The sequence below is a fragment of the Thunnus thynnus genome, chromosome 9 (genome assembly GCF_963924715.1).
Source record: "Thunnus thynnus chromosome 9, fThuThy2.1, whole genome shotgun sequence".
Taxonomy (NCBI): domain Eukaryota; kingdom Metazoa; phylum Chordata; class Actinopteri; order Scombriformes; family Scombridae; genus Thunnus; species Thunnus thynnus.
The window spans coordinates 22472381-22486948 of NC_089525.1; the positions used below are offsets into that span (position 1 = coordinate 22472381).

The window sequence follows — 14568 nt, forward strand, 5'->3', positions numbered from 1 at the left end:
AGATAATAAGATTGAGTTACAGAGTTTTAGATGCATTATGAACACCTCTTGCTTCCTTGATTCCTTCCATTTTCACTATTCCTTCCATTTATCAGTTCCCCGCTTGCTTGTCAGTCCGCTTTGCAAAATAATGCAAAGGCAGAATTTTGAACCGAGTTTTGTAGTGTTTTATTTACCTGTCTTGTCAGGTGCTACAAGATCAGTTTATTGTGAACAACTCTTCACCAGATCTCTTCATCAGTTTACATGAGTACAAGTGAGCTTTGAAGAACTGCTTTGATATTTAGCTAATAATAACAATATGTGTGTTAATTCAATCAGGAACTACATAGCATACGAACATTAGCCATTAAAGTTTCCATGTCCTGGTAAAGAGCCATTTTGGCTTAACCAAGCGGCAACCTCTGGGGCTGTAAAATGAAGCCAATGCGGCCACTTGAGGCTGGCTCCAAAAGCGAGTCAATCCCCATAGACCCCCATGTTAAAATACCCAACTTTATAGCAGAAATAAACATGTTTACAGCCTGGTACAAAAAACAGTTTAGGTCTCTATAGCTAATTTCCCGGGGGGTGAATTTCTTTATAACTCGCCCGTTTAAATTTTATTAAGCCATAAAGTTATGCTTAATGAAGGACATGGCTGCTTTGAGTGACAGGTCTGCCAGCCGCTAGGTGGCTTGTTTCAGCCATTCGGCTTGCCTCTTTGCGCATTCACATCACGCACTGCCAAGACGGCGATGGCCGGAGCGGCTCACTTTGAGCTTCAAAACCGCTCTTCAGAAACCAACGCATGACGTCACGGTAACTACGTCCATATTTTTATACAGTCTATGGGTTTAACATAGCATATTATATATTTTTTAAAGCTCTAAGTGCAAAAGTAACAGGTGGCACCAAGCTATCAAAAGTATGAAAAGTAAGTAACCACTAGTAAAGCACACTAATAGTTAAACGAGGGTTGATCCAGGGTAACATACTATGTATACCACTTATTCAAATATGTTTCTTTCATTATTTAATGTCTTTCTTTCACCACTACATCTCCATTGTTGATTTACTTTTATTTTCTATATTGACACCCACTCCCTCTAACATTAGCAAGATGGTATATGCATTTCCTTTGATGATTGCTCAGGCCATCCAGACACATCCCCCTACTCTGTTTGTGTGTGCAGTTGTCCATGTGGATAAACGGTGGCGTGTGGCTGAAAGTGGGTGGTGTAGAGTGATTAATCAGCATAATGAGTGTAGATGAGCACAGTGCAGATGGAGCCCACGCTCAGGACTGTGTCACCCAGCAGGAAGTCTTTATGCTCCCCTCCAGTGCCTCTGTATTGCTTTAACTGTATTTCTTGGGCATGTGTCGCTTGCTTCCTTGTTTAATTTGTGAGCTTTTTTCTGTATTATTTTCTTCTACAACCATCTAACTCTTATTTCACCAAGAAGGTTCTCTAAGTATACAATCAGTGACATTTTCATATAAATAAAAATGTTTGTCCAACATTGAGTGAGATTGCTGAGAAAAAAAAGTGAATGTTCTTAAAAACCAAATAAAAAATAACAATTTCCATAACAAAAGTAAAGCAATTTCAGCAGCGTAGTGTCGTATGAGCAACTGGGCATATTGTCATTTTACAGTCCTCCTCTCAAATTTCATAGGGCACACATGAATACATTTTTAGATTATGTCTCTGAGTTCAAAGAGATGTTAAATAGAATTCCAGTGGCTTTAAATGTATGGTGTGATGTGATGGTTAAAATAACATTGCAGTGCATGTCATTGACATGTACTGCATGCACTAACATTCTACAGACTTAAAACACCTAATATGATAAATAAACAGTAAGAAAATAAGGTACAGTGTACCTTTTAACTATTGTCAACAGTCAACATGTTGATGCTGTACTTAGTTATGCAAAAATGAAAATGAGAAAGTTACAGCCTACACACTGCCAGTCAAAAGTTTATTAAAAGCCTACACATTTTTATTTATTTTTGTTTTAATAAATATGCAGTCACTGTAAATACATTAACAATCTAAAAAATTAGAAAGAGCATATTTGCAAGTGAATAACTACAACTATAGGCTAATTAAGAAATGTTTCATTTTCACCAATGGGTATTATTGATGTACATAAAATACTAAATCATATTAGAGAAACTGGAGTAATTTTGGATAGTAAACTACAAAATACCACTAACAAAGGGGAGAAAAAACAATCAATATATTAGAAACCAGTAAATAATCATTTGTCTTGAGAACATTGTCCTAATTGTCCGGTCTAAGCTTTAATCGGTCTTTACCATCGTTAGCTAACGAGCAGTGACACACGTGCCAGATGTGGGCTCCTTCTGCACCAATAAGTCAACTCAGTTGGTCCTCCCGCCTCCCCCCGGACTTCGTGACATTAGCTCGGGTTCCCAGATGCTTATGCTGACTCACACACTTGCTCTCCTAAGCCTTGTTGAGCCTGTCTCAATGTTAGCAGCCTCATTGTCCTACTTCACATTTATTATAGAAAGAAATGGAAGAGGTACGAGGGGACAACGGAAACCCTCTCAAAGAGGTCCTTGCTTGTGGAAATAAAAACATTTTTTATCACTTATCCCTGACCACCTGTCATATCCCTAACACCATTGGTTTACTTGTAATTCTTTTCAGTGAGCAAAAGGAACTTGAAGGCTTCATCAGAGGCTTGTGTATCATAGTTTTTCTAACGTGTTTGTGAGGTTTGGCCATTATTTGTAAATTAAATTCTTTATGTGGTCCAGTGTCATGGCAAAGATTTTTTATTCTTGCTCCTTACCTAACAGCCTTGGGAAATTAGATGAAAAGTTTCAAATATTCAAGGACTCGCTGATACGCCACACTATTGACCAGCTTCACCTGCATAGTTGGTGTCGATAACTAGGTCAAGGTCAGTTTCATGGTAGCTATTTGATGGTTGGAGGAGTGCTTATTTTCCTTGAACCCCAACCAGGCAATTCTAAACCAGTCTTTCCATTAGTCTGGGTTGGAAACATATCTGTCCTGCTGGCAGATATACACTATTTCTACTTTGCTACAGAAAGGCTGAAGGTGGAAAAAGGTCAACACCTGAACTTCCTTTCTCCTTTACAAAGCAGAGGGGGGTCTGCCATCTCATAACATACAATCTGTACTTTCTGCCAGATTGCCAGCCAATTAAAGGTTATCAGAGCTCAAAATAATAGTTCTGCAGGGTGGCTCTCTAGATAGGCCCCATCTAAATATATATTGCTTCACCACCTTTTGCTAGTGTCTGGGATCCAAGCAGTGCGGAGGAAGTAGACCAGCTCCTCAGCAAGTGTTTGTTGATATGTCATGTGGAAAAGGACATGCAGTATATATCAGTACAAAGGTAATGTTTTTATTCATTTATTTTTCCAAGGTAGGAAAGACTTGAGAACTCAAGTTTGAAAGCAGCACTTGAACAATGTACACTGCTGGTTGCAAAATAACATTTTTGCATGCACACAGTTTCTCACTGTCAAGATTATATTGAAATCAAATCTTCTATTTGCTGCTCATTCCTACATCCAAAATAAAACAAAACAGAAGACACAAGGACAGTGCAGGGAAGAATAAGCTGTGGCTCACGCTGCCCAGTGAGGCATCTTTACCTCAGATGCACCCTCCCTGCTTTCAATTAATGCTTTGAGACACCAAAAACAGAAATAAAATGGGAGCAAAAAACAAGTAGCCTTTAGGAAGCTCATCAATCATGGTTTAAGACAAAGGCAAGAGGAAAGGAGGGTGGAGTTGGGGAGACTTTGCCAAGCCTTGTCCTTCATCATCCATTATAAGAGGATGAATGGGGGGTCTCTATGGTCCACAAGAGAATGAGGAGACCGAGTTGTGCCAAAAGCAGAACATACCAAGTTTAAAATGGGGTCGCCAAGCTATCCACCAGACACTGAAATTTAAAAATTATCTCTGCACACAAATGTGTGGAAAAAGTCTCTCTTTCACGCTCTCTCTCCATGTCTCTCACACACACACACACATTTTTAGGGGGTAAAAATACGTTTGTGTGTGCGTGCGAGTGTGTGAATGAAAAAAACTAACACACCACACTGAACATCAGTCTTACCTGGATGAGTGATTCGCTCAGTCTTTCCTCGTCTACCTCCAGCACAATGTCCCGGATCTCTTCATAAGGCAGGCGGAACGAGCCCAAGAAAATTGCTGTTGTGATGGAGAGAGAAGAGAGTCATTTCCTTTCCTTTTTTTATTAGACCGCGGGGTTCGAGGAGACATTTCAGCACTCATCGCTCCTCAGACAAAATGACCACAGACCTAACTTGTCACTTGGAAAAACTAATACACTTTCTGCCCCTCAACAGGATAGTTTGTGTCACCCTGGCCAAAACTGGGAAGAGAAACATCAAGATTTACCAGTAACAGTGAAAGGTGTCAAAGTAAAACAATTTCTTTTTATTATTAACACAAAAAGTGAACCCAGTAATACTCAGTAATAGTTGCACTTGTAGTAGAAGTAGTGGGGTAATTTGGGAAGGTACATGATTCTGTTTGGGCAGATACAAAGAAGTGCTATGAATCTGCCTCAGGGGACAAACTAGTGGGTGTTTCACTCTCCAGGTGGGGTGCCAACAGTGGAAACTGGAGCTGATGGTGGAATCAGGTGGAAGTCACAGGTGGAAGTTTGGTAATGAGTTGGAGGAGAGTCACTCAACAGCTGTTATCCTGCTGCAGCAGTGGGACCTGATGTCTGTATTTGATGCCCAACAAACGGAGAGGTAGTGCATCCATTTTTTTTTTTTACACAGGCTATTTACTGCATTTACTTGCTACACAACCACAACATAAAACATATCATCACTATTGTTTTTGATGTGTGGTATAAAATGCAGGTTTAACTAAAGAGAAAGTTATTATATCTAGAGTGATATTTTTGTCTGTAATCCATCTTTATGTTGCCCTTGTTATTGTCTAAATGCTATACATTAGTGTATCCTATAATGTCCACTTCATATGAAACCCAACAGCTGGACACAAGGTTCTCTTGGGGATGGGTTGGGAAAAGTAATCCTGGGCTATATTGCAAATTACAAACTAAAGTGGATGTAGATGAGGACAAAAAGAAAGGTAAAGAGTGGCAGGCTACAACTCCTCAGTGTCAGGTGTGGTCAGCTTGCACCTGTTTTGATTATTTCCAGGCTCCATTCTGGCCAAACTGTGCCAAAATGGACAAAGTGGTGCATTCTGCAATTTTTGGTGTACACTTTTGCATAAATCTGCACCTGCCCATCCATCCACCAACACAACTTCTTAGTGCTGTGGTGCACTGACCTATATTTGTGCGTTTGGCAGAGGCGCACAGTACAGATTTTCGACTGTCTGATTAACAGTGATAATAGTCACATAGTACATCATTACAATATTTTTCCTCTCTTTCTTGCTGTACTTAACTTTTGACTCTCATGTGTCATCTATACCTGTAGGTTATATGTTGTATTTCTTTCATTGCTACTTTACGACTCAGTGATCATAGCAGGAAAAGCCATTCCACTGCAGCTGCAAGATGTTTCTCAAGTTGGAAATGAGTGGGATGCCTACTCCTTTTGACAAATGACGTGTATAGTTATTTTATTACTCTATTGATTCTGTTGCCATTCTATAGTTTTCATTACATTGTTTTCTTTTTTTCCAGAGAAGATCCAGTAATGCTGTCCTATAGACGTCCCAAAAATCTGTGAAAAATCTAGAATAATTCTGCTTGTGATAAGTTTGAGCTTTTACTCTATATCTTACTATAACAGCTGATCAAATAAAATATGTAAAATGACCTACCTAGAACTAGAAGACACATACAGACCTATCAAAACTCATTTTGTTCACCTCTATTATTTTGATATAAATTCTTCAACTAGCACATTGCTTATATACATACGATACATTTGTACTGTACACTTTACAGTTCATCTAAACCTACTTCCAAGGTAACATATTTGTCTCTTAGTTGTTTCTTAGAAAAACATAAACCTCTGCTTAACGAACAATGGCTCATACTCTTTCAATTTTAGATTTGTTTCAGAGAGCATACTTCCAGTCCAATTTCTGCTGAAATATCCTTCTCTGAAGCCACTAATTTACAAAATTGTTGGCCTATTTTTATTTTTAAAAAACATTTGTACCCTGTACCATAAAAATTTTGAAAATTTCCGATCTGGCTTCTGCTCCTTTCATGGTACAAGCACATATCTCATTGAGATTACAAATGATTTACTGGTTGCTGATGAGTTAAAAGCATTTTTTTTGTTGAGATCTGCATCCAGTACTCTCAGATTTAAAGTGCTGGATGTCACAGAACGTTCATCTACTCCAAGATCCTTTTACTCAGTCTCTTTGCTCTTTTAGGTTTCCTTCATTCATATCTTGATGGTTTGTCCAATAATATAAAGAAAACTGCTCACAATTTTGCTCTGCTGTTTGACTCTAACCTTTGCTTTGATTGCCATGTGACTAGGGTCATGCAATCATCCCCAAAGTAAAGATCGTAGCAAAAATGTATGTATTTTTAATCACAGCAAATCTTGAAAAAAGCAATCCATGTCTATATCTTATCTCATGCTGACAATTCTCTTAATTCAAGGCTAAGCCACAATTCAACCGCCCACCTGCAGCTTACTGAAAAAGCTGCTACTTGGTTTTTAGACAGAAAGACAGACAGATAGGTAGACACAATTTATCAGACAGTGGTATGCATGATCAATATACCAGAATATATAAAGTGACACTGACATCACAATCATTCATGTTGTCTCACTACTCATCCCAGTCACTGAGCCCTCGATACTAACATACATCAAAATCGAAAAGGGAGCTAAGAGGGTTCCATGGTAGGAACCCATCTATGATGCTCTAATATGCATCAAGGCGACTGAAGGGAGCTGTGTAGCTGTGTAGGACCACATGCCTCCCACCCACTGCCATTCTGGAGGTGAGATTTTCTACACCTATTTTAGCTTCCTAGCAAATTCAAAGCCCATCTGCTTGGGTTGTAATCAAAGATGGCATTGACACCATTGTCACAGCCCATACACAAGTGCAATGACATGCGCACACTGGTACACTCGCAAATGTGCACATCTGCTCACATGCACATACACACATACAAACACACATGCAGACACTTCTATGTGTTACCCTTATGTTCGTGACACATGCCCACTTCATGACATCAGACCCCCATATTTTGCCTGATAAACACATTCATCTGGCCTCTGTCCATGGAAGATACAAGAATATAAAGCTTCACTACACCAGCGCACAGGAAGGGAAAATATAATTGTTAGTGCTTCTGTGTTGTACATGCATTCTTCAAGCATCCTCCATTGCAAACCCTTATACTCTTCCTAGAAAGACATAAGGTGAAAAGAACATGGATGAACAAAGAGGGTGAAGTCAGGGTCACAAGGAGGGTGACTGTATTGTATGTCTAAGGTTAGGCATATTGAGGCTGCAGATGAAATCCAAAAGGGTTGGGAACACAGTACGAAATGCTTCCTAATACTTTACTCTCCAATCAATACAACCATTTTTGGTGTAATGAATTCATAAACAAATTTTATGGATTTGAGTATAAGGGGGTCATTAAGAGACGGTGGAGGGGCTTGAGCTGTAAGTGAAACACTGAGGTGAATGTTTTTTTCTAAATCTATTATGTCTTATCCTGAAGTGATACCCAACCAAAAAAGATTTCCTTCCACCACACATAATAAAGGAACGCTTGGAGGTCGAAGTAAATACACCATTAACTTAACATTAAGTCCACTTAGGCTCCTGGGGATTCAATATACTTGCATGTAGCTTTAGTGCTCAGTTCTGTTAAGAATTTGCTTTACACGTAATTACAGACAGGTAGCTTGGACACAATCTATATGCACTTGAGGTGACCGCTAAACAACTGCCAAGAAAAGATTTCCCCAAAGGGTTCAGTAAAACACTATCAATATTAAGGACTTTCTACTGTTTGTTTCCCACAAACAGCTTTGTTGAGCTGTTCATGGGGTTCATGGGGGGTATGAGAATGCCCGGGATGTCATGGAAAATAACACTTATATTTCTCACATAAAAGGTAATGATTAAAAAGATTATCGTACTTGATGAACCAATGGTGTTAAACAGGGTTATTGGCTATAAAACACTCATAAGTATATAACATAAATATATACTTACAAAGATTCTGTGCTGTCTTGGCATCCAAGATGCGAAGCTCTTTTGCCTTTTTCTTGAATTGTGGCATTCTGTCATCAGTCTCATCTTTCACATCTTTTTTCACTGTAGGGAAAAACAAACAATATTTTCAGAATTAGCATGCTGATATTTTGGAAATGATATGAAATGTGACTGTACAGTATGCTAATGTATTTAGTGAAAATGTTACACAGACTTCTTACAGTACTTTATAAATTCAAGAATTGAATGGCATTCAAAATTTCTTTTTTCAACATTTTCCACAACAAAGTGAAATACATCATTTACATACATTAGAATGCAAATACATTTATGCACATTAAAATGTAAGCTGACAGGTCAAGATAGGTAAGACAGCAACAGATGGTATGGTCCAATTAGAAAGCAAAGTTTCCATACCGGAAAACTTCAGCATGTTGGTTCCACATCACTCTTCCCTTAATAAAAGGAATAAACAAACCAGCTACTATTTGAGCTACTATTGCTACACTGTTTGGAAGGCAATTTAACTGATCAACTTATTGATGTGTCCTACATAAATTACAAATTTAAAATAATGTAACAGGCGCAGTCCCCTCTTGTCTTAAACAAGATTGGTGTAATATCAAATAGAATGCTGAAATTATGTCACAGTTGTTCTCACATACTACATTTAGTTTTCTCAAAAGAAAACTAAATAGCAACATTGCTGCTGATTGATTCTGCAGCCAATCAAACGTGTCTGCACTCCTATTGGCTAGTTTTACTGCCTCTGCCTGTTTTTTTTTTTCTCTTGTGTGCGCTTGTTCCTCTTTCTCAGGCATTTTAACTGAGCAGAGCACGTGCCTTTGCCTCAGAGCCCAGAAGCTCTGCACCGCTGTGATGTGACGCTGTTTATATTATACAGCCCCCGCTGCAATCAGACATGGAGCTGAGCGGCTCGCTGTCTGCTTGTTTATTCAAAGTTTATTAATATAAACATGTCATGTGTCCAAACTGCACCAAATTTGACACTGCACTCCTTAGGTCCTCAGCAATACACCTGCCAAGTGAGAAGCCAATTGGATGATCGGTTGTCGAGATACACGAAGGACACACATACATTCAGACAGACAGACAGACAGACAGACAGACATACATACGGAGATTCCTTCCTTTATAGTTAGATTGTTTTCTTCCTGCTGAGCCTTACATTCATAAGGCCGCAGCACATGTGGTATAACATTAAGTTGTTAAAAGGCTTTTGTAATTGATGACAGCCCCCTTTAACATTACGCTGGAACTACTGTGGAATCACAGCACTGTCCTGCAGATGACTTCCCCCTCTTCATTTGTTTGTGTGTGCCAACATTTCTGTCATAGTGACAGTGGGTAGATGGTTGATAAGCACCGCTCCTTCCCTGAGGCCATGTCTGTCAACTTGCTAGAGCCAAGGAGATAATTGTGGTACCCCCCCCCCCACACACACACACACACAGTCCTAGAAAATGACATTAAGTCTCTGCTACATGACTGAACACGATATACAAATTGGTCCAAGAGCAAAGAGACCTTTCATTTCATAATTGAGACATTATTGAGTCAGGAAAAACTATGTGTCAGCATGTATTACTTTTCACTTATACTTCACTTATATCAAGCATGTCTTAAAACAATGGTATCCATGTACAGAACATATGCAAAGGTCAGCATTGTTAAACAACATTTACTGAGGTGAAGTGAATGATTATAGTATGAGAAGAACGAATAGGGACTGTTGAATTCTATGCAAAGGGGAAGCAACAATATGTATATATGTGTGTAGGGGAAAAAGGATGCCTTATACCCTTCCCTCTCCTCCTGATGGCTTATGGGAGAGGCAGCACACTTTGTTGCTAATCATCACAAGTGCTCTGTTGAAGCCCAAGGTAGGATTCTCCTAGGAAATCTAGAACAAACAATCTGTTCCCCTAGCGCTGGCTTGCATATTTGAAGACACAATCAAAGAGGCAACATCTCATGGGCAGCCAGAAGAAGCAATGCTGAAGGCACCTGCCTAATTCCAGTGCTTGCTGTCAACACATGACATAAGGGATGCAACTGTTTACAGTATTAAATAGTGCTAAAAGGCATGTAAGTATATACTAATGCTACATACAGTATTATGATTACATTTTCTGTCAACAACTGAGGACGTTCCTAAGAAGCTGACAGGACTCTGCACTTAAACGTAAAGGCTACTCAGATTGCAACACACAATACGCTGTATTTCCTACTCAGTGGAGCTCAGAGATACACGTTAGAAAATGTATTAAACTTTTTTTTTTTTGTTAAAGGAAGCCTTTGAGCATGGCAGTGAGAGGCTAGACTTCATTGAATGAAATTCATGGCTAGAATTCATGGATGGGTTTAAATGGTTGTTGCTAGCCAATTCATTTTTAGTTAAGGACACTTAAAATGAGTATCGGTCAGTGAAAGGAGTTGAATGTGAGAATAATAACACAAAAAATCCAAATGCTTTACTTGCTTTGTTGAAACACGTTAATGGGAATTCTGTCACTGCTGATCGATGTAAAGAATAAAAGTGGAGAAAATGGAAAATATTGGTTTGACCTTACAAAGATTGAATCAAATTCATTTTCAATTTCAATGGCCTTTACTTTTTCAAGATAATTGTGCAGGTTTGTTCGCCAACTCAGTGGGCATGAAACTCGCTCGCTGACTCTTGTCACTGTAATGTCAGTATGTTCATCTGCTTTCAACTGGAAAAAATATCGTTATACCTTATTTTCAGGGTTAGGCTTTTATGATGCCGTTGATTTTTACAAGACACACATTTCAGTTTCAGCAATTTTCCATCAAAATTCCTCTAACACACCAAATATGACAGGAAATAAATATTAATCAACTCATAAATAAACCAAATGACAACAGATTACAGCCACAATATCCTGACTCAAGTACTCTCAGCAAGTAACCAGTAAGGCCAATGTAATCATGCTGGATTTCTTATGTGGCAAGAGCCATGGACAAAGAAACTGGAGAGCCAGCAAAAATAAAAACATGAGGAAACAATGATCTCCCTCCGAGGATGACCCAGAGACGGAGGGCAAATTAAACTGAGAAGGGGAATTTGGCTGCTTGCGGTACTAATTTGTTCTCTTAAACCTTCATTCTCTTCTCTCTACTGCCACTTGAATCTCTCACCTAGGTACCTTATACTCTCAGCAGGGTGCTCTCGGCCCATTTGTCAGTGATTCAGCTGTCTTCGCCCTTATCCCCGGGGCCCCATGCTATCTCGAATTAAACAGAAAAACAGTGCCTTTAATAATCTGAAACAGGCACATTCGTCTCTGATACCATCCTATACAGCTCAGAGCTCTCCCGCTGGGCACTGAGTAGTGGCATCAGTTGTCTGATTTCTGCTACAGTATTTGCTGGCTGACTCAATTATGCCACATGTCACATGTTTCCTCTGAGCACTGCATGTGGACTGATGGGCCCTGGAGGGCTTGCACACATTCTTGCTGCCACACTAGTTGAAGTCCCAGGTGTGTGGACAGGTTGACTATAGGTGGCATATTTCATCCAGATGGCCAAAACAATAAAGTAGGTTTTATAAATGTCTCTAAAACACAAAAATTGTCAGGTAGTTATTAAAAATCACACTCTCCACTTGGAATCAGACTCTCATTCTGACAAAAGTTTTGTTTATCTTTTTTTATTAAAATACCACTTTGAGAATATATGTCCATCTAATGTTTATTCTGCCGAGAAAGCTTAACCTGTTCAACAGTGTAGGTCCACAACAGCTGATCAAAGTCCTTGCCAATATTTAAACGTGTTTTACTAGTTGCCCAGTGGCTAAAATGTAATACTCTGACAACAATGCCATCCTTCTTGCACAGATTTATATTTGTTAATGCAAATCTCCCAAGCAATCACACACTGAGGAGCCATTTGTGATGAGCACAATATGGGAGGGGTTTTTTGGCAGCTTGCTGGTTTTGTTAGAGCCATCATGCATGATAGTAAAATCGTAAATCATCCAAGCTAATGCCAACAGCACAATCATTTATTAATTGTTGTTGGGTGCAATAAGGTGAGGGTCTGGAGTGGGAATGTGTTTTTATCCAGTGAGCTCAGTCCATGAAAGACTTCTAAGAATCTGTTGAAATATAAACAATGCCTTCTTGGCTGAGCATCCACTGTATAATGCAGGACTGCAGGCCAGATGGACCTTTAAGGGAAATTATAGTTATATACTGTGTGTTATATATCACACTGATTAGTTTTAATATATTAACTTACAAGGGTGAAAAAGAGAGCTTCAAAATCATGTTTTAACAAAACACATGAAAGATTCACTGGAGCCAACATAAACACATGAAGACAACTCTCTGGTGAGTGTAACTGTTACACATTCCATTAACTGAGGGGGAGTTCAAGCTTGCTCTGTGCCAAAAGGAGTCACCAAATTGATAGGGGTTTCATTGAAAAAATACATGAATGTTTGAGCAAAAACAGATTTGGCTTATTAAGGATGACTTGGCATCCATGTTAAGCCTTCTCTGTGGGCCTTGGACTGAGGTATACCCTTGGGAAGCTCTGTGATAACAAGAGTTCTCCAACACTTGGACATCCACTCTGTTTGCTGGCCCAGACTCACTATCTTGGTTGCTTTCCATGCGATATCTCCCTCAAGACGTCCATAAAACCCAGGGCATTACAAAGCTAAACACTACCACATGCTCACTTCCGGACACAGACTATCCGGCTGAGCCTCGCCACCAGACACCATAAAATGAGTGGGCCTTGAAAAGAAATAAAAGAAACTGCAGATGACAGGTCTTCAACAAACATATTTAAAGGCAAAGGAACACAGAGTGGAACAATGTGGAGTCTGGTCCTCTACGAAGCAATTTGTTCCCTCAAATGTGCAATCTGCCTGCAAACATGTGCCCTGTCCTCCATCTCAGGGACTCACACCGAGAATTGAGTTGCTGGAGAGCTGCCAGCCCATCTAAAGGAGATGGATTCTGAGGAAGAGTCACTGGCCTCAGCCATGCTTGGCAGCTATACATATATACATATATATACACACACACACATATATATGTATATAAATATGTATATGTATATGTATATGTATATGTATGTATATATATATAAGCAGTATCTCTACCATTTTACCCATAACCAAAATAGTTGTGAGTGAAACCATGAATGAATACATAAAATGTATTAAGGTATGAGGAGGCAAAACATAGTGAACAAAGGCATCACTGAATGTCTACTGGCAAGATAAAGACTTGAGAGTAAAAAAGTCCCTGGCACAGTCATAGCCAGAATAATGAGTGAGACCTTCCAAAATAGAGAGCACGCTCAAGATCTGAACATACCAATTGACCAGTGAAATCCAGCTGTGACCAATTTCTCCCATTGACTAAGGCTAAACAGAGGTCTCTTTCTCAACCCCAAAGCCAATTTGCTGTGTGGATACACACCTCTCTATCCATTCCTCCCGCTATCTTGGATCTCAAAAGCATATTCCCACTCACAAAAAAGCCAATCCCTTTCCCTTCGACTCGGAGACTTGAAATCATTTATTTCACTTTCAGCTTTGCAAAACTACATTTATTGTATATACTAAGACAAAAGAAAAAGAACTAAAATTCAGTATCACCGATGAACAACATATGACAAGTGATGTAATATTATCTACAAACATTCTGAAACACTTGATATCTGAATGTTTAGTTTTTGTTGTTATAATAAATAAATTCTTGTCTGTAGAAGGCAAAAGTACATGTATCTCTCATAGCAACACAAGCACAACTTCAAGTTATTTGTGTGAGGTTTTTTTTTTTTTTCTTTGCCAGCCTCTAACCTTGACATAGCAAGAATGTTGGAGCTGTTTTTTTTTTGTTTGTTTTTTTTTAAAGAAATACTCCTTAGCCCAAGGTGAACCATTAGAATGAAGCTGCAGTAGGGGGGGAGAGGTGGCGCTCTCAACCATGCAATCATCATCATGCCTAATGATAACAGGGAGTGGGGGAAGTGGCTGATAATGATAATGATGATGGAAACTGTTCATAGTGTGTTAAGTGTGAGTGCATGCACACTCATGCGTGTCAAAACACACCTCCAAAATATATGTATGCACCTGTTCAGCCGGGCATGACTATATGAGTTTTTGAGCTAACTAGTTTTCTGGGGTTATCTGTCCTCCCATCTTAAAGCATCTGGTTCTGGTTATCCAAGATCTCTAAATAAAAAGGTGTGTGTCTGTTAAAAGCAGCAGAAGTCCCACACTCTGACCTGTGGCCAGTAATGTTTTCAGTATGCAGGGAGAGGCTCAGCCCACGGT

At 39.2% G+C, this 14568-nt stretch overlaps 1 protein-coding gene across 7 annotated transcripts in view; it reads right to left on the minus strand.

Annotated features, from left to right (window-relative positions):
• Positions 1-14568, minus strand: part of diaph2 (diaphanous-related formin 2) — a 381473-nt gene that overhangs the window by 166309 nt on the left and 200596 nt on the right. For all 7 annotated transcript variants that reach the window (XM_067599729.1, XM_067599728.1, XM_067599726.1 and 4 more), the window contains 2 exons: positions 8223-8324; positions 4114-4208 (listed from right to left, as the gene is read on the minus strand). In XM_067599729.1, coding sequence (XP_067455830.1) covers positions 4114-4208; positions 8223-8324 — 197 coding nt within the window. The remainder of the gene's footprint in view (positions 1-4113; positions 4209-8222; positions 8325-14568) is intronic.